The 24,385-nt window shown below is 36.9% G+C and overlaps 1 protein-coding gene across 3 annotated transcripts in view; it reads right to left on the reverse strand.

The window, feature by feature from the left end:
* Positions 1 to 1,540: 1,540 nt before the first annotated feature.
* The window catches only part of alpi.1 (alkaline phosphatase, intestinal, tandem duplicate 1), a 28,201-nt gene continuing 5,356 nt past the window's right edge, over positions 1,541 to 24,385 (reverse strand). The window contains exons 2-13 of one of the 3 annotated variants that reach the window (XM_055056341.1): positions 13,477 to 13,557; positions 12,920 to 13,032; positions 12,278 to 12,403; positions 9,605 to 9,720; positions 6,797 to 6,971; positions 6,343 to 6,515; positions 5,283 to 5,417; positions 5,109 to 5,184; positions 4,566 to 4,700; positions 4,223 to 4,414; positions 3,858 to 3,974; positions 1,541 to 1,895 (exon numbers count right to left, since the gene is read on the reverse strand). In XM_055056341.1, the coding sequence (XP_054912316.1) occupies positions 1,612 to 1,895; positions 3,858 to 3,974; positions 4,223 to 4,414; positions 4,566 to 4,700; positions 5,109 to 5,184; positions 5,283 to 5,417; positions 6,343 to 6,515; positions 6,797 to 6,971; positions 9,605 to 9,720; positions 12,278 to 12,403; positions 12,920 to 13,013 (1,623 nt within the window). In that variant the 5' untranslated portion in view covers positions 13,014 to 13,032; positions 13,477 to 13,557 and the 3' untranslated portion in view covers positions 1,541 to 1,611. Of the gene's footprint in view, positions 1,896 to 3,857; positions 3,975 to 4,222; positions 4,415 to 4,565; positions 4,701 to 5,108; positions 5,185 to 5,282; positions 5,418 to 6,342; positions 6,516 to 6,796; positions 6,972 to 9,604; positions 9,721 to 12,277; positions 12,404 to 12,856; positions 13,033 to 13,476; positions 13,558 to 24,385 lie in introns of all 3 variants that reach the window. The other 2 variants (XM_055056335.1, XM_055056345.1) reach the window with 2 other exon arrangements.

The following is a 24,385-nucleotide window of genomic DNA, read 5'->3' on the forward strand; positions in this document are numbered from 1 at the left end:
AACCCGATTTTGCAGGAAAATCCTTTTGTTATCAAATTCATCAAAAAGGTTTTGAGTTTTAAAAATGTGATATTGAAGTACCTGCTATTGCAATGTAACATAGTCAGTGCTTAGTGAGTCTGTGCAGAAAGAAGATTTTATTTTAACAGTTTATTACTGGGTAGTTTTATCAATCCATTTTGCCAAAATATGGCCATTTTAGGGCAATTCTGGTCTTAATGTGGCCCGAAATAAAAAAGAGTATGCATAAATGTTTGTGTTTTGTTACAGTTTACTTCATTGGCAGTTATACCTGTCCTATCTCTCACTGAGCGAGGGAGCCAGGTAAGAGAAACCCTGGAAGGAAAAAGCAAACATCTAAAATGGAACAATAAATATTGTGCTGTACTGCTGTGTATGTGGAAATAGTTTGTAGTTCATTCAGTTTTCTCCATTCTGGTACAATATTCTGCAAACAATTCTATATACCACAAAATAAATGTATACATATGTATGCACACAAATGGGGCTGCTAAGATGGGGGATTAGAAGGCAGACTAAAGATTTTAGTACTTAAATTCTCTTCTGTCTAGTTCAAGGGGATGGATTTGTTGTTTGTTTTTCTCTGTCTATCCATTAAAAATAGCTTAGATTTAAATCCTTTATAACCATTTGTTGCGCAAAGAAGGAGACCCACTTGTTCTCTAGTACAATGTTTTTAAAAGTGAGGGCCACCAGGGGGCATTATGGGAGTTTCAGAGAATTGGACGGAAGAAGGGCAAAAATGGAAAAAACAAACAAACAAAAAAAACAAAGTGAACGTTTAAATCTGAAATTTTATTTTATATATATATATATGGTATTTATTGACCATAGGAGTCCAACGTACCAAGCAAGATATCTTTTATATTGGCTCATTGAAGGTCATTTAATATTATAACGTACAATGACAGACAGAACAGCTCAAAGTTCAGGTTTATTTTACTCAATCAAGTCATTTTTTCCTTCAGTAAACGTGTTTATGCCAAGAGAGTCCAGATGTACCACAAAGGGCCCCCAGCTTGGTTGTTGGCTTCAAGTTATTCAGAGAAAATCTTATCCACAGAGTAAATTTTTATTTCATGTATATCCATGGCATAAAATAAAGAACTCTGAAAACATCCCACTAAATCATGAACGTACAAGTTAGTGCAAGTCTAAAGTCTCTTTGAAGTTGTCCATTGATCAACTGGAATGTTGGATGAGTTATTGAGTCTTTAATTGTCTCTCTTGAAAAACTGTTTCAGTTTACAAAGGAATAACACTTCATCTTTGCATATTTTCATGTGAAGAAGCTGTCAGTGCTCAACATTTTATTGCTATGCAGCTTAGATTAGTTAACACTTGCATGTTCAAACTTGCATTGTAAATCTCTTCCAAAACTCTAGTGTGTGTGGATCATTACCACATGATCAAAGGAGTTTGTGGTAATAAATACAGTACTGTCAGTGTTTATCCATGCACTCTGATTTTCCAGCCCATGCACAAAAATGGGCATCTTGGCATATATACCTGAAAACACTTAATCCATCGTCTTTCTTTTATTGCATGCAAATAATCGTAACAGTTTCAACGTATGTGTGTGGATGTAGGTCATCTTAAAAACCAGAGAAGGACAAGCATGTTCAACAAAAGGTCTAAATGTCTGTTCACACTTCCAGCTGAGAAAGTGCGAACAGACATGTGATGGTAAGGAGGGCAGTTTTTGTATGGCTCCAAACAGGCTGCATAAGCCATAACGTGTGCTACATAGTTCTGCTCCTTCACTCCATGAAACAGGTGAGCCATCGGACCTTTAGCGTAGATGGCTACGTCTTCTCCGCCGTGTGTCTCAGCATCCAATGGTACAGCGGCCTGTTGCATGTACTCTTCATCCACTGCAAGGAGACAAGTGCAAAATGCTAAATTATCTCAGATGTTAAAATGAATTTAATTCAATATTGCTATTAGTGACCATTACATAAAAACCAGCAAACAGCATTTTGTAATATAAATATTGAACACATCCAATTTTTTTCTCCCTAAATGTACTCATATTTGCCATATTGGCATGAAATTCACACCATATTCCATATCCAAGAAATCAACAAAAATCAGTTAATAAATAGGTCAGTAAAATAATCTGGAGTGAAGAAATAACAATTAAACAGAAAATAATATGCATAAAAAACATAGAAAATCAAGACAGTAGTTAGTTCTTTGTATTCTGAAAGTAAAACTATTCATTATCAGTGCAAATTTATAACCTGTTATTTTAGTCCTAAATGATGACCAATGTTTGAGTGTTTCAAAGAGTCCTAATAAGCTTTTTTATAAAAACAATAACTAATGCACTCAACTGAAAGAAATTCTATATAGACTCACGATGCAAAACTCCACTTCTGAAGATAAAGTGTGTTGAGACTTGTAAAAAGTTTTCTATACAGCTTTCAAACAAGCCAGTCAAATATTAAGAAGATATAGTCTGGCCATATTAGAGCCAAATCTGTGCTCTTAAAATATCACTGCTTCAAACGTGAAGTGTGAAGATGTGAACATCATGATGTGGGGCTCAGTTTTAGCACATTACTAATACAAATCTGGAAGAAGTATATTTCAACTACCAGTGATAGTAAGGTAAAGAAACTCAAGGTAAAAAAAAAAAAAAAAACACACAGCTGTCTAATCAATCAATTTAGTAAAATCCAACTTAAAAAATATGTGGTAAAAACTAAATAGAGTGTATATCAGAGCTCACCAGAACTACAAGATTTTAATGTCTTAACAAATACAGTAGTTTCTCTATACAAGACATTTTGACATTGACATTGTGGAAAAACTGTTTGTGTAACCGTCTTGTGTTGTGACTGACTCCTTGTGTGAATTTCATGTCAATAACAGAATTAGAAATACATTATTAAAACAATAATGTTCATGTCTTTAACACTTTTTCCCAATGTTCCTCACAATATGAAATAAAATATAACTGAAAACTGAGTTGTTACAATTTTTTTTATTTGTTGTTTCTGCTTTTGCACTAGTACTATAATTATCTTTGCCTCATACATTTTTTTGTAGTTTGGCCCATAAGATAGGGTTCCAAAGCTTCCACAATTTACTCAAACAAAACTAATTACAGCTTTCCAAAGCCCAAGAAGATAACTGAAGTTTCTTTGATGGAGAACACAGAAATAGTGCCTGACCTTTAAAATACAAGGAGCACATTTTGGACAGGAAGAGAGATAAAGTATTTTAAACTTATTATGATTAAAAATACTGCAATCTTTTCTTCACTTCAGATAAAGTCTTTTTTTCTGTAAGGTGGCACAGATGTTTGGAAAAGCATGCTGGTGCCCTTTTCTTTCTTGTTGCTTTGTAATTTCACTGCATTGCTGTGGATAAAAGCATCAAAGTGCACATGTACTTCTTTTGCAATGCTTCCTGCCTCTCCAGATGGATGCATTTTAAAATCAAATTCCATATGGAGTTGGGTTCAGTGTATAGCTATTAGACATGAAAACTTGTTCCAAAAAGTTATACTGGTCCATTTAGAAATGGTGAGCAAAAAAGAGGGCAATAAAAGATATTCCATGCAATAACTGAAAATGCATGTGTATTTCCATCCTTTTCAACGTGTCACAAAGACATGGAAATATAGTTTAAAAGTTCAGTTACATAAATGCAAAGGGTTATGCAGAAAAAAGAAAACACATCACAATGAAATGAATGCATTATGTTTCATCTTTGTTTTTCAGACAAACTCAGGCATGAGTCAGCCATAACCACATCAGTTAAAATTGTCTGTACACAGATCAGTAGAGACAAGCAGCTGCATCTGAAAACCATTAGCCTGGACTCACAGTAATCCACCATTGTGATGTTCCCTCTGGTTCCATTTACATGCACATAACCCGGGCCATTGGCATAAAGGATGCTGGTAAAAGGCATTTCGTCATCTGCTTTCTTTGGCGCCAGACCTGAATCATTGCATGGGAAAGTGAATAATGTTTGTCATGTAAGGTATTCCTCGATACTTACATACGCTTTGACGTCATATTGAAAGCAGATTACAGTGAACTTAAATAACCTTTACCCAGGACTTTCTAGAGCTAAGAAACCTAAGAGTAGGTCAACATTTTCTAGTCTTCAGATGGTCTTACATGTTTATACTTTCACTCAACTTTTAGTATGAACAGCATTAAAGTAGCTATTCTTGGAATCATACCAAAAATGGGGTTTCCTCGAGGTGTGTTACCACCAAAGGTAAAGACATGAGAGTGGTCTGCAGTTACAACTGTCAGCGTGTCAGACTCTCTGGTGATTTGAGCTGCCCGTTCAATTGCGCGATCAAATATCTCAGCTTCAGTCAGTGCCAGTTTTGCAATGCCATCATGGTGTCCATGGTCAATTCTCCCTCGTAATACAGCACAGAAAAGACAAAGTTCAACAACTGCACATGATCATGCACAATCAAGATTCTGTGTTATTTCAGGTACAACATTGAAAATGAGTGTTTTCTAGTGCTCTTGTTTTGATTTTATAGTCAACAACAATCCCATGATACTCATCTTCCACAAACAAGAAGTATCCTTTTGGATTCTTCTTGAGGATTTGAATTGCTTTTTCAGTCATCTCCACAATCGATGGGTCTCGTGTGGTATTCCGGAAAACATCAAATCTCATGTCCTTTGCTTCAAAAAGACCTAGACCCAAAATAAAAGAGTGTGAAATCTCAGCATTATGAGGTTTACAGTTGGAGACAGTAAAGACTCAGCTCTGCTTAGAAGCTGTGAACAGAAAGGCCACTGGAAAAAAACAAACATTCAAAATAGGACCAATGAGAAAGTTCAAGAGTCTGAACTCCTCACATGTCAGAGGACAACATGACAGTAAGATAATAAAGACGATGTACTCTTGGTAGCTGCACCTGGATTAGTGTTACATGCATCATCACTGCAAGAAATGCACCCTTGAGTCTTTATCTCCATAGATGGACCCGATAATGCTTGTTAAAAGTAAATTTACACACAACACATGACTGTTTTAAATGGCTGTAAAGATAAAAGGCAATACCCAGAGATAAAGATGTTATATATTGCTTGTACACCCACCCATAAGACGATCTGTAGTTTTCACATTTATCTCATCAAACTCCTTCTTATGCCAAACATACAGTGATTTCTTGTTCTGAAAAATAAATACATGGTCCATAGTAACGTACATGTTAGTAGCAGAAGTGCATAAAATGATAGATAATATATCAAGCTAATGCTCATTAATCCTACCGGTTTAGCATTCAACCACACATCTATAAGGTTTTTCTTGTCTTTGCGGGTTCCCTTACGAGAAGAGGAGGTAGGATACTCAGGGTCAGGAGTGCCTTTTGGCGTCATGTACATCCTTCCTCCCCCAAGAATCACCTTTAAGAAAATCACAAGGCACTTTTTAAAGAATTTATCTGTAGAGCTTCAAGAAATACATGGTGTACAACATGCAACATGTAAAAGTTCTAAGTTAGAATCTTTTCAGTCTAAACATCTACAGGATGAAGTAGAAATTATTTGGCAAGCTATGTCAAGGAAAGGAGTAGCTTCAGGAAATAAAAAGTATAATTCATTTTTAATATTTATGTAGAAGGTAGTTATAGCCATCCACATGCGTGTGATTCCAAATATTGACCCAGGGTTTTGCTTAAGGTATTTATTAAAGGATCCGCATTGAAGTAATTGACTGCTCTCAACTTTTAGTAATCTTACAATATTTGCTGTAAAATGTTGCTTTTGAATAAATCAGTTTGTTAGCATGTCTGTTGTTTGAAGTATTTTAAAGCTGAAAATGAAATAAAAAGATTCAGTGAAAGCAATTCAGTCACAACTTGCTAGCATAGATGTTTTCACAAGAAGACAATAAAAGAGTATTATGGCTGAACCCCTTAAAGCTACACAGATAACTAATGCAAATAGGTAAAGCAACATGAAACATTTACAAATAGACTGATTTGAATCACCAACGCATCATTGTGATTAATTGCCTTTTGCAGTTTCAGTCACCATAAGTCCTTCCATTTAAAAATAATATTGCAGATACAGTAATACCTGAACTGGAGGAAAAAAATAACCATTACCTGCTGCTAATTTTATTTAATGTGACTGTTATTGACTTAACACAAGCTTTTGGAGTTCAGAGGTTTGCCTGATGTCTCTACATAGCCTCATGGCACAGTCTATAGATTTCACATTGTCTAAAAATGAACTCTGCCACATGCTCAGCAGTTCCTATACGTAACCAATGTTACCATAATCAGACTCGGAATATCTTGGAAGATAATAAGCTGTTCTTTCATACATCAATGTCAAAGTTGGTGACCAGTTGGGTAGCAATATCCACGCATCCATGTTTTTTAGCACTGGAAGGAAGTTCTGCGTCGCTGTACCAGCTGCGGCTGACAGAGTGGGCATAGGCTGCAGCTGGTGAGGCATGCTGAACACGTGTGGTGGTCACAATACCCACTGATTTACCTGTGCAACCCAGAGACACACTCAAATCAGAACTACATCTGTTTTTTGTTTTTTATATAAATGAACAAAATTACCAACACAAAAGTGGACCAGTGCAGCTATTTCTTTACAATGCTTAAAACCAGAAGTGACACCACATGCTTATCAGATGATTGTTTTACTCCAAACATTTCTCATCTTAGGTAAGTTAATCTGTATCTTGAGATAAGCGTGCAGTTTAAACTGTTTGAAAGTTCCCTGATGCAGCACACCCACTATTGTCAGTGAGCCACTGTATTTACCTTCGGCTTTTGCACGTCGTAGTACTGAGTAGACCTCATTTCCAAAAGTAGTGTTGCACTCATAGGCCACTGCTTTGGCACTGAGTCCAACTGTCTTGGCGTTGGCCTTCACCCCACAGTGATAGGCCGTGGCCGTGCTGGCGCTGTCTGCAACCTGCTTATCCACACTGTAGGTCTTCAGAAACAGAACACAATTGTACAAAGAAATGGAAAGTGGACATGGTCTAAAAGTACACCCTTGTATGATTTATCGACATTTTGAACATGCATTCATTGTTTTCCAATTCCCTTTTTTTAAATTTTATATTAACCTTAATTTCACCAGAAAAATCAATTGAGATTTTAATTTCGAGTTTACTCATGCTAATGGTGTTAGCTCTAGCTATTATAGTCATAAAAGCAGATTACAAGCCGGTCATGTTTGTTTGATCAGATATCTCATTTAAAACGACACATGAAACCTTTGAGGCTGTTTTATGGTTGTGAGTTGCCCTCGTCAACCTCCTCCTCCTCTCCTTCTAGACTTGAACCACACTTTAACATAACGGCGTCATCTGCCTGGCATGCATTGTGCAGGTAAAAAAAATGGTAACCTGCTTATATGAAAAATATAATGAAGATATACAATCTTTGCTGTAAAAGATTGTGAGATTTCACCCAGAAAACAGCACCACTTTTAGGTCAATAAGTAAATTCTAAGATACTAAGGCCAACATGCCTAACTAGTCATAGATCCCTTTAAATGGATCCCTTCCATTTTAAAGTACGGTACTTTACAAGTAGCTGCAACACATAGCGTGAATTTGCACTAAATATTTTGAAATGTTCAGGATAAGTTTTCGGAAATACAGATCTTTTTGCTTTACTTTAAAGAAGATTCAGAAAAATATGCAAGTAATACAATGCAACATAAGCAATAGCAGGACCTTGGCTTGACACCAGAGTCTCACAATAATCAAATGTTACTTCTTGGTAAAGAGCTCCAAGGTAGAGTAAATAAAAAAATATGTATACTTATCCCAAACAAAGATTTAATCCATCTTGATTGTGGGTTGAGACAGAAAACTACAATTAATAAATACTCAACCTCTCCATAATGCTCAAGTTACAATAATTTAGGGATTAAGTTTGCCCAGAAAGCGATGTGAGACCCAGAATTTGTGATCACTACTTACAGCCTATTATCAGCATTTTAATTAAAGGGTGAATTAACAAAATCCTTTAAATCTCTTTCAGTTTTGTGGTTTAAGAACTTACGTAGCAGTGCATGCTCATTAAAAGACAAGATGCAACATGCTGTTGGAAAGCCAAGTGCCACTTCTGTTTTTCATCTTCTCTCTCTTTATTCATAATGAACAGTGCAATTTTACTAAGCAGCCAAAACTAAGTTGGAAGATTTAAATGCATGCATGTGTGTGCTTAAAATTTAGCACAGCTCTCTCCTCACAGTCTCATGCTCCAAGTGTGTCTGTGGTGTTAAATAAGGTAAATTACTTCAGATTTTCCACTTGCGAAGCTAAAGTTTTACCATTTCTTTTCTGTGAAAGTGATTAGTATTCTATTAAGGAGTTTGCTGGCTAAAGCAAATCTGAATAAATAAGCAAGTATGCTCACCTTTATTTTGTCATTTTAAACTAAGCAACCTTGCGGTTTTCTTGAGCTGTTTCAGAGGAGAGGGAAATGGGAACACTAATGAAGCAGTAACTCTGGAAATGTTGTGAGATTTTCCAGCCAGCTCACAAGAAATACCTCTGGACAATGAGGAGATGTGAAAAACATTATGCATTTAACTGCATAATGTTCCACTGTGCAGTTAAATGTGTATTGGTAGGAATCATGACTTTACTTATATTTATGCTGTACTGTAAGTCCTTTTCCACTTGGAATAGTAATAGTAAAGGTAAATTCCTGGCAAACTGCTAAGCACCTTAAATAAATATACTTTTAACTAACTTTTTTTGGCTGATAAATGTGAATAAGTGAAAAATGGCTATACAGCAGCAAGAATAAAAGATTCTTACTGCTTTAATGGCTTCCTTGGGAGCTAATGAACAGTGTGTTTTGAAAGGAAATACAAGAGTTCTTTGCTATTGGAAATTTTAAGGAAACTCCTGATTATTTTAAACCACTGACATTTAATAAAAATAAGGACTAAGTGAGTGTGGATAACCAACTCAGGCAATTTCTTTCCATCTCTCAACCAAACTACCAAAGCGTCTACAAATATTTAGAAAAAAATACTTTTGACATTATTTTTGGAAGAGCTGTAGTTTCAGTAACCATCTCACAAAATACTATAATTATTAGAGAGGGAACGAGTCGGGCAGTCTTTGCCTAAATCCGTCATAATGACTCATTCCATCTTTTTGTCACAACTCCTCAAAGAATTCAATGTGTTCCAAAAGGTCAAATCAAATTCAGTAGACTGAGATGCACTACAATGAGAGATGCAAAACAAACAGTTTTAAGATTATGTCAGGACTAAAGTCAAGCTGTGCTTGAAATTTGAAAACCAGAGGGAAAAAAAACATATGAAATAAGTATTGTCATTATTGGAGCAGATCGTGGTACATATACACTCTAGATTTACTTTTAAGATGAAACCAGAATTTCAGCCAGCCAAAAGCAGATTAACAAAAGCTAACCGAATCATGCCCTAAAAGTAGTTCCTTTCTTTTACAAATTGGTGTGCCAACTTACTTACAAATATTAAAGCTTGGTCATAACACCTACTAAGAATATCTTAAAATGAGAATTTTAAGATATTTTAATCATTTCTATGTCAGCAGTTCCACTTTGTGTCACTACCTTAGAGAGGGCAACATATGGGAAGGTGTCCATGGCCAGCACCGTTTCTTCTCCAGACCTGCCCTCATTCTGACCTCGCAGGATACGTGCTGCTGAAACTGTAGACACACCCATCCCTGCCGAAGGATGACAGACAAATAAAGTTCACTTTTATGTCCCATCTGCTTTTCTCATCTTAGTTATCTCAAAGCAATTACATAATTAATCACATATTTTGTCAGCAATGCTTCACATATCTGTATTCACCACCCTTTGACATTCCATAAACTCACAGCACATATTGTGCAGATTATCTGCCACCAGTTTGATAATATAAAACATTTAATCACAAGTTTATGCCACTACCTTTGTAAATGCTTTGTTAGTTTGTGTGAATACTAAAAATATTATGAAGATATAGATCCATAAAGAAAACATGCATCTAGCAAAATCAAAATTTAGCTTAAAAAAGTCTTTGCAGGTCAAAATAGCACTCTGTTGTGATGGAACTAATATTCCCTTAGTGAATTATGTGAACAGTTAAGGGATTTGCTCTATCTTTGCCCCTTTAAAAAAACTAATCCTAGATGAGTTAAGGCAGCTGCAGCAAATTTAACTAAAAAATCAGAGTCGTAAAACTTGGAACAGGCTCTGGGCACAGCAGACAGGGGAGATGCACAAAGAAAACTGAACGCGACCACCCAGAAATGTGACTGAGTTTGATTTAAAACAGATACAGCAACAGTTAACTGGAAAACTGTTCTTTAATCCATGTGCTTTTAAACAGCTTCTCCTGCAAAGATGAATTTAATGCCTTGTCGACTGTAAATATAAACACACAATAAGAATTTCTATCCAATCCAGATGTAAATGGTCTCCTTTTCACTGTAGCTGTCTGTACTTGGAGCGCCAGAAGACAAGGCTAACATGTCAGCACTGACTGTAGAAGTCAGCAAACACAACACAAAGGTGTCCTTTCAAGTTGGAAGATATAAAACTTTACAATGCAATTTCATTTCAAACTCACTATGTTGATGGATCGTTCATGCACAGGCAAAAGCAGTTGGGGCCAATGCCATCATACTCTTTACTCTTTACAGCTAATCAGCAGTAAATGTAGCAATCAAAATGCAAATGTGGTATTCTGAACCTTTTCTCCATACTACTGCTATATGCTACATTCCTTGTAATCTTTGAAGTCCATTATGTATTTTGATCACAGTATGTTTTTTTTATTTTATTTTAGTGTGTTTTTTGGATGGATGGATGATGGATGGATGGATGGATGGATGGATGGATGGATGGATGGATGGATGGATGGATGGATGGATGGATGGATGGATGGATGGATGGATGGATGGATGAACGGACGGACAGACGGATTAATCTTGTCATCTTTTCTTGGAAAATATGTTTACACCTTTTTCAGGTGATCTAATAAATGAGCCAAAGCAAAGCTATCATGAGGTTTGTATGCATTGTATGCTTTTTGTAATGTTCTACGTTATGCTTACGTCAAACTTACGTTTTGGAATTGTGTCCAAAGGTTAAAATTTAGTTTTGTCGGGCCATAACATGTTCTACAACCGATTATTTTATTTGAAATTCCATGCTTCTGTACGGAGCTCTACTCCTTAGTTCAGACTTGAAGAATACTTGAAAAAACATCCAGTTTTTGTAGCGTCCTGGTAGTTCTCTATTATCTCCAGTTATTTAGAAAATCTTTATTCCACCATGGTACAAAACATTGCAGTGTCTTTTGTTTGTTTTTTGGGTCTTTCTCCTGATTGATACCTTAGCAGAATGACATTTTTTGACCTTTTGTAACCTCTCTGCTCTCCTTTATGGCTTTAGCTAAAATGTAACAATAAATAAATACTACATGGATAGCAGAACTATTCTGGTTTATCAGGATTATGATAATTAGTATGGAATTCAAAAAGATTGACTATTGAACATAATTTTAAAAAGTGTCTAAGCAAAGTATTACAGCTCTAGTTTCATCTTTTATCACTGTGCATTTTAAAATATTTTTTATTTAAACAAGTTTGTTTTTCAGTTGAGTCATGTATGACAAATATACTCTGTTTTATCACGGCCTCATTTTTCACTTAAAAAAATAAGAGCCCACTTAATGATTTAAAATATTGGGCAACGTAATGCAACTGTATCAGTTGCATTACCTTGCGCCATTATTTACCCGTTCTTTGAAAATTGAGGAGCGCTTTGCTGCAATTTCTAAATACATAATTTGTAGTCATCAAGAGAAAGTGCCATCTTTGTAGTCATCAAGAGAAAGTGCCATCACTATCTTGAGAAATGTCAAGTTTTATTACCTTCAGGCTGTGACAAAATTAAATTATCAGCACAAGAAGAGCTTTCAGTTGTGGTCAGAACTGTTTAACTGTAAGATGCCTCAATAACTGACCTGTAAACTATGATGACAGTGGTGTCCTCATTGATCCACTAACATGTAAGCATTTTGAGGTTAATGGGTTTTAAACAATATTTGACATGACATAATTTTCTTGGTTTTGAATAGTATAAATGCTTAGTTCAGATATCATAAATTAAGTATTAGTAAATGTTTATTAACACTGTTTTGCATACATCCACATAAAATGCATGTTGCCAGGGCAAAACAATATCTAATGAAATTGCCAGCAGTTTTGCACAAAACGATCATTTACCTACCATCACCAAGAAATAGAATGAGGTTTTTAGCCCGGTGTTGTCGAGGATGGAGCTTCAGCGCAGCATCCAGTGTTGCCTTTGCTTTTGAGTCCCAGTAGGAAGGGTCCTTCTCAAGTTCATGAAAGGCTGTTCAAAAAAAGAAACATTTTTAGAGGTTAAGAAATAAAAAAGGAGTGCAAGGACAGCATATGTGCATAAACATTTATTTGAGACATTTTCTGACTTGTTGATGTTTACTTTGCCCTAAGATAAACAAGAACAGGGTTTACACAGGGAATTAGCATAAACTGCCAACACAGTTAAAATCCTGTCCATTCATTCCCATTACGAAGCTTCAAGTCAGTGAAGTTAAAAAAGAACATTCATCCAGAAAATCTTTAGAACAACGGGCAGTCAAACAGAAGGTCCAACACTTTACATAAACAAACTGACACAGGCAAAAAATATCCCCACACAAGGTTTTGTTCATCTGCAGAGACTTTCCATGACACCCACACACCTGAGCCGTGACCATGCCTTCATGCAATTCTCAACAACAGGTCTGCCGTCACAAACCCACACTTTCCAGCTTGTGGTTACCTGCTTGTAGGCTCTCGTCTGCCCGCAAGCACCACCAATATCCTGACCCTGTCATCTTCTCACCTTGGCTGTCCATAGCGGCCAGGACTGCAGGCATCATGATGAGGCCCAAAAGTATAACTTGAAAATTGCTGGACCCGCAAAGTTCCATCAGCATCACTAATCCAACCTGGAGACTGAGAAAGAAGAAGCAACAAGACTAAAAGGCAGAGACTGTGTGTGGCTGCTGAGACCTCCGGCCCTCCTTTATAAGCCCCGCTGGGGTGTGTAACAAGGAAGGGCCTTTGCCAGCTCATAGGCTCATTGCCATGAAAAAAAGGGAGGAGGGGGTGAAATATAAGAGAAGGAGGAAGAGACAGAGGAGAGACAGAAAGAGAATTTGAAAAGTTAGGACCACACAAGGTTTGTGTGGCATTTAAGACCCTCGGCTCACACTGATTTCCAGAAATGCCCGGGCTCTGGTTCACTATTTTTGAGCATTGAATTAATTGTGGTTTTCCTACTTTCTCTGGTTTCTTGCTCTATGTATGATAGAGATCTGAATTATCTTCTGATGTGGTGAAAGTCCAAATATTCTAGAGTTCAGTAATCTAAATGACTGTAAAAGAAAAATTGGGCACCTAGTTTATGTTGGCATCCAGTGAGATATAAATCCTTGCTAGGCTCTTTCCATTACTTGCTCCGTCCCCATGAAAAGCAGTCTAAAGGAAGAAAGAGGAGAATGTCCAAGTTATTCTGGAGAATATCACAATGTACTCTGCTTTTAAGTCAGTCGGTCAGGTTTCCATTTCTCCCCCTCTTTGAATTCTTCTGCAATGTACGAGACCCCAATATTTTCCTCTTTCTAACTAATCTTGGCAGTTTTTTCTGTGGCAAGTGAAGCATTTTTCTTCTGTGAGGTAGTGGAGCTGACTTGCAAAAACAAAAACATCTTTTCTACACAAACACAGAAGTTAATTTATGAAATGAGGTGAGCTAGGTCAACCTTGTTTCACACAGTGATGGGGAATCAAATTCCCGGTAAACGCCTTTTTGCCTCGCGTACCCACAAGACTCAATCTTTGTTATGTTTCAGAACTCAGGAGGATCTTTGCTTTTCTCCAGTCAGTCATGTATTGCCAGAAGGGGTTTCAAGTCAGTCACATGTATCTAATCAAGGCTGCAATAAAATCATACAAGGAATCGGGCTGAAGAAACCACGTGACGTTGCCCACACAGCAGACGAACTGAAAATACCAGCAGCCGTGTGCAAAAACCGGAAAACCTGCACAGGCATGTTTGTCTGCTCATTTTGTTGTACAGCTCTGCTGTTGAGTGAGAAAATTGATTGTTTTGTCAGATTCATTTTTATGTATGACAAGTGTAAATACCTGGTGGTTATTTCTCATCTCAGTAATAAAAGCCACTGTGTCGTGCATTTTTTTGAGGAATACAGTTGAAAGTAAATATTTACGTAGAATTTTTAAATAAAAGCATAGTCATTGTTTCTTACTGTCTGAAAAATAAATAAGATATTTTTTTTGTTATTTATGTTCAGTAAGCATTGCCGATGTTACTTTTACTTGATAAATGCCATAATCACAACAGGTAGATTTTATTAGGAGACTGTTTTATTCCTTTTCATAAACTCAGATGTTTACACATCCACACGCACACACACACACACACAAAATATGTCTAGAAATACCCACCTGAACAAAGATATTTAATTTCTGGAAAAATGTCCTGTGAAGTGCCATATTGACCATTATGCAAAGTTAAGGAACAGCCTACAGATTGTAATGTTAGACTTATTTTTCAGATAAACAAAGGGGTTTTCCTCCTTGATTTAAGCCTTTTTGAAGTTTTCTGGAAGTTTGTTCCAAATTAGAGGAGCACAAAAACTGAAAACCGCTTATTTGTGTTTAGTTCTGATTTTGGGGTTGCAGACCAGACATAAACTAGAAGGCCTGAGTGGTCTGGGAGGAGCGACAACTGATCCTCAATGCATTTTGGTGCTAAGAAAGTTGCGATGCAAGGGGTTGGCAGCATAACGGGGACAGAATTTTGTTGCTGGAAAAACTGATGCACTTACCAAAAGAGATGGGCTCATGACTGAAAAATGTTTTGTGGAAATACTGGGGTAACATGTTAAGGCATCTGCCAAGAAGTAAAAGCTTGGCTGCAAATTGATGATGATCCAATCACCAGGTTCGATCCACTCATCCAATCACCTTAGACAACAAAGTCAATGATTTGGAGTGGTCTTCACAAAACCCTGATCTCAGTCCCAGACTGCATCTGTGGACAGAGCCGTGAAGGTGTGTGCAAGACAAATGCCCCACTAATTTGATCCAGTCACACCAGTTCTGTCATGAGAACTGGGCTCAAATGCCCACACTACTGGGGAAGTGTGTGGAAGGATATAAAATGTCTGGCCCAGGTCATACAGTTATGACCATCAAATGCTGAGGAAGAGCATGTCCACTTCTGACCAAAAATAGTGATCAAATAAATTTTCTTACTCTCTATTTTGACTTTGAGGAAATAGAAACGTTTTTGGTATTTTTTCATAAAATTAGAAAGGTTTAGTCTGAATTATAGTCAGACAGAGAAGTTATGTGTGTTTTTATACAGAGTGTGTAAACATCTGGTTTTAGCTGTGTACATAAAGCCTGAATGTTCACAATAGAAGCAGAAACAAAACCACTTTAGAAGATTTTGAAAAACTGAGCAAAACACCCACATAAGAAACAAAATGTGTAACACATTTTTGACATTGTTAAATTATTTTTGCGTTTGCTGTCTCCAAAGGATGAATGATTTTATAGCAAACACGGTGATTTGTTTGCACAAAGTAGTGGAGTAATGATTATTTAACTTGGCTTCTGGTGAAGACTGAGAGTATATTTATAGCGTAGCAGATGGTGACTTGTGTTCACTATTGACTGAGATCACAAATCAGCAGAAACTGGACAGAAGGGAGCTTTGCTCCAAACTGGGACTGGTTTAGGTAGGCTTCCTGTTCTTTACAGCACAAGCAGAAAATGTCCATATACATGAAAAATATCCACCCCAAAAGGGCAATTATTTTTCTGGCATGAGAACAGATGCTGACTGTTGCTGAAGCTGTGTTTTATATGATTACTAGATTATTTGTGTGCACATGACACCGAACCTTGAAGCAGATTTGAACCAACAGACTTGCCAAAACTGGAGAGTAACAGACAGAACAGAACCACCTTCTGACATTTGCTTTCAACAGGATAATGCACAAAAAGGCCAGATCACCTCAAACTGGTTTCTTGAATGAGCCTCCGTAGTCACTAGATTTCAAACCGGGAATGAACCTTTTGGATGAGTTGAAGCTGGAGATTTACATAAAAAATGTTCAGCCAACAAATCTGCAGCCACAAAGGCAGTTCAACTAACAAGCTTGCAAAGTGTGCCTAATAAAGTGACCTAGACAGACTAAGTAAAAGAAAAAGAAGCATTTTCAGGCTGATTTTTATGTAGAGTTGAGCATAAAATTCTGGAGTCATGTGTTTGCATTTTCAACTACAGCTTGCTGCCAATTTGACATTTTTTGTTAAATTCAACCAATAGTTTGTTACTGTGTTCTCAGAACTCACTGATAATTGCTACACTCTCTCCCCATTTCCTCTTTGTAACTTGCAAGGTTCCTTGAACCTATAGACTATGTAAATTACAGTGGTTAGGTAGAGTTTGCGTTTAGATTACAGCTCACGCTGGGAAATGTTTAGGTTCAGGTTGTCAAAGCAAGGTTACGCTTGTGGTAAGGCCAGACCACACAGCCCTAGTTTAAAAAAGTAAGGGGAATGTCCCCCCCTCAACTAATAACAGAGAACTTAAAAAATAATCCTTTCAACTAGCAAGCACATAGAATATGAAAAGAGAGGCTCCCATCTTTTAGAGAGAAAACAAAGTAACAACTAATGGAACAATTAAGCTAAATCAATAATTATGCCAGTAATCTGTTGTCTTTGTCCCAAAAAAACTTTCTTTAGGTGCCAGAAACAATGCAGGACATGTGCAGTAGAAATACTGAGAACTCTGAATATTTTGACAGTCATAAAGGTTTTACTGCCAACATGAAAATGAACAGGTGAGCACTTGAAGGTAAAGAACCACAAGCTACTTTCATCAGCTGCAGCAAAAGGCAACTACCTTAACATCAAACAGGCTGACATCTTTGAAAAAGGGGCCTCTCTGACTTTTTAATTGGACTCATAAAAGAAATATGGAGCTATTCCAATTAGACTACTGTGTGTGTGTAGGTGACCGTGAGTGTAGGTGTATTGGTGGATGAGTATGTGTGTTGACTAAGAAAATTGAGGAAACTGGAGAACATGTGAACATAAAGGAGCAGAAGAAAAGCATCAGAAAAAAAGCCCAGACATAAGCATGTTGCTATATACCTAATAGGGATATATGACAACTAATAGAACAATTAAGCTAATTGTTATAATCCAACATAATCAGTTTTTTTTTTAAATCCAATAAAGTGGTACACATTAATCATGAGTAACTACTTGCAGATGAAAAAAAATGTATTCACTATATTTATGAAAAAAATAATAAATATAAAAAATTCCCTTCTCACCCACCGCGGGTGGTTCTTATCCTCTGAGCTCGGGTCCTCTACCAGAGGCCTGGGAGCTTGAGGGTTCTGCGCAGTATCTTGGCTGTGCCAAGGACTGCACATTTCTGGACTGAGATGTCTGATGTTGTTCCTGGGATCTGTTGTAGCCACTGCTCCAGTTTGGGGGTTACTGCCCCGAGGGCCCCGATGACCACAGGCACCACTTTCTATTTCTTCACCTTCCAGGCCCTCTCCAGTTCCTCCTTGAGGCCCTGGTATTTCTCCAGTTTCTCGTGCTCCTTTTTCCTGGTGTTGCAGTACATCTACCACAACGGCTTTCCTCTGATGTTTATCCACTACGACAATGTCTGGTTGGTACCATTTTGTCTGTCTGGATCTGGAAGTCCCACAGGATCTTAGCTCTAGCGTTCTCCACCACCTTTGGGGGTGTTTCCCACTTTGATCTTGGGGTTTCCAGTCCATATTCTGCACAGATGTTTCTGTACACTATGCCTGCTACTTGGTTATGTCGTTTCATGTACGCTTTCCCTGCCAGTATCTTGCACCCTGCTGTGATGTGCTGGACTGTCTCAGGGGCCTCCTTGCACAACCTACACCTTGGGTCTTGTCTGGTGTGGTAGATCTGGGCCTCTATTGCTCTGGTGTTTAGGGCCTGTTCCTGGGCGGCCAGGATGAGGGCCTCTGTGCTGTCCTTGAGTCCAGCTTTTTCCAGCCATTGGTAGGTTTTACTGATATCAGCTACTTGGGTTATTTGCTGGTGGTACATCCCATGTAGGGGCTTGTCCTCCCATGATGGTATCTCTGGCACCTCAACCTCCGTTCCCTGTTGTCTGAGACATTCACTGAGCACATTGTCTGTTGTGGCTTTGTCCCTGATGTATTTATGGATCTTAGATGTTTCGTCCTGGACAGTGGTTCTCACACTCACTAGTCCTCTGCCTCCTTCCTTGCGGCTCGTGTACAGTCTCAGGGTGCTGGATTTGGGATGGAACCCTCCATGCATTGTTAGTAGCTTTCTAGTCTTAATATCTGTGGCTTTTATCTCCTCCTTTGGCCAGCTAATTATTCCAGCAGGGTATCTGATTACTGGCAGGGCATAGCTGTTTATCGCACGGATTTTGTTCTTGCCATTGAGCTGGCTTCTCAGGACTTGCCTTATTCGTTGAAGGTATTTAGCTGTGGCTAAATTTAGCTATGGCTAAATACCTCCAACTATATATGTATATATATATATTCAAGGTCTAACAACTTTTTATTATCTGCAAGTTTTTGGGTGATTTCCTGGTCAGTTTTGAGTCAGGTTTCAGTTTTTTATAATAATATAATTCATGCTAGATTTTATAGTGGTGAACCAGTCAGGTCCTGTACCAGCCATGTTTTCCTAAGCTATCACCTGTTCTTCTTATTTTTCTTAAATAGCAAAGCCTTTTTCCTTGGACACCTCAATATTAAGCTAAACCTGTGCACTCCTGATTCACAGGACACACAGACCTCACTGATCCATGTCTTCAAAGGATTTGAGCACGAAGTTGATTGCATTGAGTGAGAGGATTACTCATTGCTTGCAGAATCTTGTAAGATAACCAGAAAGTCACTGACTTTATCTTGACCAAGCATTGATAACAACAATGGAAATGGATCTTTCTTTTTAGTCAGGAAGAAACTATCTGCTTAGACTATCTGTTCTCTTAGTTTCCTGAGAGACGATTAAGGAGACAGAGAACAATGCAGGATAACTGTTACCGATGTACATTTTCTTGAAAAGAAAAACAGTGCAAGTTTACATATGACCATAATATCTCTCTAAAATAAAATATATATATTTTTAAATCCAACAAAATGGCAGACATTAATAAACACATACATTTGCAAAACTTCCTGGTAGGTTTTACGTCATTGTTTCAATTCCCTGATTCAAGGAACAAACACTGACTACATTGATCTTTACCTTCAAAGGATTTGAGCCGAAAGTTGTCTGCATGGTGACTGGATTACTTATCACTGATATGTCTTGTAAGATTGTAAGAAAGTCATTGACTTCCTGGGAATCCTTCATCCTGATCAGACAGTGGTAATGATTCATTCCCAGGAAACAAGAAGAGCAAAACTTAACACAAGTGTGGTCAACACGTCTTGCATTCTTTGCTTCTCAATCAACTTGACACTTACTACAAATGTAGTAAAAAAGAAGCTATATTACACAAATGTTGACACAATCATAGAAAATTAAAAGGAGGTATAACAATAAATCTAAAAGGCACAAGGATTGGGATCATTAAGGCTTTTGGAGATATTTTCTACTCTGAACACAGCGCACTCTCCACTGGACTTGAAAGAGCACAAATGTCTCAACAATTCTCAAACAATCTTAAAACCAATACCAGTTTGGAGAATGTGCAAAACTAATATTGGTTCATTATCACAGAGGCAGCACATGGGTACATTCTGCATGGTTTAAGGGTCTGGTAGAAAATGTTGTTACTCAGCCATTTATGTTCCACATGCACTCATATGGGTTATTATTAGGAATTATTTTTTAAAAAAAGGTACTGAGGCTGAATCACGTCAAAACCTGGTTGGTCTCCAAGTAGCTTAATTTATTGAAAGTTTTTGCAACACAGCTACAAAACCACTCAGACTGACACCAGGCAAACAGTTTCCTGCTCAGACTCTTTGCACATGAACATCAATCAGGCTCCCAGCTGTGGATTTATGGACAGTTTCAGTGCAAAATGCATCTACCCCTCAAGCCCAGAGAAGTCCTTGAAAACACAAGAATCAAATGAGGGATTTGTTTTAGGTCTCAAATACCTTGTAGACAGAATAAACATCTAATGTTGCTATTTGCCTATTATGGTAATACATCAAAGAAACCACTGTCACAGACAAATTAGGAAAAAAAACATTCACATAGAAGTTGTCAGTTATCTTGAAGGAACATGAAAAATAAAAAGGATGAGTCATAATAAATTGAAAGCCCAATCCTGTCTTTCTCTTTTCCTCATTTCTTGTGCTTCTCCTCAGTTTGAAATAATCCAAAAGGTTTTTCTTTCCTTAATGACCACCCAGGCCTGATGTGGGAACACCGTGTCAGGGCGTGAGGTTAGAAAACTCTGTGACTGGCGCTTGAGGTCAGACATAGGTTTATTTATCCAGCCAAGCTTCTGTCCAAAAACATCCTCTGCAGTCTCCAGGTGCTGACCAGAAAGAGTGCTAGCAGGGAATGTGGTGGAGGTGCTGTGAGACGGACAGGCTACTTCACTCAACTACAACAGAGCTGTTCATTTCGTATTCCAAACTGAGCTTTTAGGTAACACTCACATATGGATTACCGCTTAGACATACCATGGACATTTTTCTAGAACCACAATGGACCACCCATAGAAATATGGAGATGTTTCTAATTAAGTGAACTGCTGACTTTATTGATGACCTGTGTGTAATGTAGCATTAACCAAAGGTTTCCTGCACCCTCTATCATCTTGTTTGTGATAGTGAACATTATAGTTTAGGACTTTTAGGGAGAATTTTAGAATTTCTCTTCTTCACTAAACCACTTTGACTGTTTCAGGATGAATAAATTAAAATCTAATCTTTCTTTGAAATAGATGCCATCAACTTTTGTAATCTTTGTAAGAAATTCAGCAGCACCCTTGATTTACCTTTATGCCTCAAAGCAATATGTGTGTCAAAGACAAAAAGAAGTGTAGGCATTTCTTATTTAGAAACAATATGGGTTTATCCTTGAGTTAGTCAATTTGCGTGAACACAAAACTGTTCCACTGTTAGCCGCTAGCCAAAAATGAATTTTAATATTTATGTTTAGATAATTTATTACTGTCAGATAAATCCTTTTGGGTAAAAAACCACTGGACAGATCACCAATCAATTTAACTCACTCTTACATTTCTCCAACAGGATAAATAAATTTTAATTTTGGAGCTCCAAACATTTCTGGAATTAAATAAAGCTTAACAGGCAAAGTACTTGAATTCGTCTTGTGTCAGTGAAAGGAACCCTGTCATACTTAATCATTTTGCCGCGCATAGTCCAGCTCTCCAGGCACTTCCTTGGTAACATAAAACTAGGCAACAAGAACATTCTGGTTGGGGGAAAAAGGGATTTGAGGAACCACCAGGCCAATTATGTATAGCCACAGTTTGCAGCTGTATCTTTGTGCCAGAGATGTGAATTATAAATCAGAATGTCGGTTCCCATACTTGGAATACATTATAAACTGATTTTTGTTTTTTTGGGGGGGAAAAGTGTACACATTATTTCAATGCTATATTTTACATCATGTGTTTACAAAATGCCTTTATCGAAGGCAATTAGTGAAAGGTTGATGTGATACATTTAATGCATCCTGTTGAGAAATTAGATTTGAAATAAGACATTGTTTTGATATACTTTCAGATTTAAAAAAAGAAATCTAAGTTGCAGTACTTGTTAAAAGTTTCAGGAAATAGGACTTTTAAATGTGGCATTAAAGCTGCAATATGTCACTTTCATAAAGAATACGTGTTTTAAATTTTCACTTAAACTGCCAAAGTGTTGTGACAGAATATTATGAGACTGATAATCTGTGAAAAGATCGATCTCCCACACCGGTCTGTCTTAACCACCTGAAAGTCATACTACATTTCTTAAAGGTTTTTCAAATGAAGTCAAAGTGCTATAATCCTGTCATATATTTTAAATTACCATTTTCTTTTTAGAGTTTTTTTATTATTATTTTTATTATTGAAATGGAGCAGCATATGCATAACTACCTTCTTGGGAACACTGTCACCTGCTGGTTTGATACCTAATGTGTAAAAGAGTCTGGCTTTTATTGAAGTATCAACTGTATATTCATTTTACTGAATACCTCGACATTACAAAAGAAATTCTGTGAAATGTTGTTTATTGTGCTTGAACGATTGAGAACACCCATATTAGACTGAACATAATTCTTATTAAGCAGTACCATATTTCCTTTCAGACATAAATTTCTTCAAATGTAAAACATTTATGAACTTTATAGGACTTGTAGGACTTTAACCTGAAATAGTTTGCAATGCCTTGCGAAAGGTCTTTGCAGTTTCCAGCAAGACAAATTGAATGAATTGGCTACATACTATCAACTCACAGCTCCACACAAACAAAACCATTACTCAGAAATTTGTATGTTTCTGAGTAATGGTTGCTGCTTTAACCTCTCATCTGAGGCCATAAACCAGTAGATAATGTATGTACTTTTGAACTGTGTCGCAGTTTTGTTTCATAAATGTCTGTACAGAATATATGATGTGAGATTAAAATTGACGTGAATGTTGAAAGGTGTGCTGCACTTAAACTACACTTTACTCAAGTATCACAAAACAATTTTTTATTTAAATTTAAGAATCAACCAAATTAAGCACTCTATTTCAAACTGAAAAAGTGGAGTAACATATATGTGTGGCATTCAAAGGCCTTAAGATGAAAGAACTAGAAAGGTACTAAAATGTCAAATACAACTTTCTTCAAGGATTTGAAAAACGGAGAAATTGAAGTCCGCAAGCAAACGATGAGATGAATTGTAACTGATGTGTCTTAGCTGAACTGGGAGATAGGAATCAACTTAAGAGTCCAAAAATGTATACAGAGTAATAATTTAATATTTTCTTGCAATTTAAATTAAGTATTATTTTTAGAATTTGCAAAGACGTGGCATCATCAGAAGATTAGGATTTAGATTGCATGAGTGTGTGTGTATGTCATATGTGTCACAGCCACAGACATAATGATGAGAGTATGTCTCGGGGCCCCACATCTGTCAGCATTTTCCATTTGCCAGACTGGCTGTCGTCGATTAACCCTTGACAAAAAAAACCACAACTGGGCTCTGCTGGAAAATCAATCATGAGAAGGTGCATTGATTGCTAAAAATTTTACTTTATTGTTTAGAGTGTTTGGGGATAGTAAAACAAATACTATTTATCTGACGTTTAAAGTCTTTGGCACATAGCTCTGGTGCCAACCACTGTTCATCTGGCACTCTAAAATGCTCATCTGGCCCAGAACATTAACTCAGCACTTTGACCTACATTGTTAGTTTTAGGTTGCCTGCACAGTTTCAAACATTTGTAAGTCACTAAAAGAATTACAGGAGAATAAATAACATACAGGTTATTTTTGTCTTGATAAAGTACTATGAATGATTTTTTTTTAAAGTTTCGATTAAAAAAAGGCCACCAGGTATTTTGACTTAACCAAATGCAGATTTAGTTCTTTTAATTGGTTGGAAGATATTTTAGTGAGTACTAAATTATCTACAAGTATTACATATGACCCAGTGAAAGCATTAACATGTAAATGTCAGAAGCATATTTAGTTCCCAAACTTGGTATAATCTCTTCAACAAGAACTACAAATAAACTGTCACTGTTTGCTGCACAAATTATAGCAGCAACTTTGGCTTCCCAGTGGATAGAGGTTTGTTTCATTACTAAGACATGAAAGTGTTCTGGAAATAAACTTCCAGAACACTAACAAGTCCAACCTCATTTCAAGTTTTCCAAATACCCAAACCCTGACATTTTAAAATAAAATTCCAACAGAATGTTGTAACCATGTAACCATTATAACCTAGAAGCTAACGTTTTAATTTGGAAAGTCAAAGGTTTCTCATCTAATCTCATTTATTTATTTATTTTAAAAACAGGCAAAGATTACAAACCATGCTCCGTAAAGTACGTGTAGACCATAGGTGTCAAACTCTGGCCCATGGGCCAAATTTGGCCCGCAGTGTAATTATATTTGGCCCGCGAGGCAATTTCAAATTAATATTAAACATTTACATCAGAAAGGAGGCATTAAATGTTTATTTAAATTTTATTTGATATATTTAATATTTCATTTCATATATTAAATATGTTTTATTTAATATAATAATGTTTTAT

Source organism: Poeciliopsis prolifica, unplaced genomic scaffold (assembly GCF_027474105.1).
Source record: "Poeciliopsis prolifica strain line A6 unplaced genomic scaffold, Auburn_PproV2 SCAFFOLD002, whole genome shotgun sequence".
Lineage (NCBI taxonomy): Eukaryota > Metazoa > Chordata > Actinopteri > Cyprinodontiformes > Poeciliidae > Poeciliopsis > Poeciliopsis prolifica.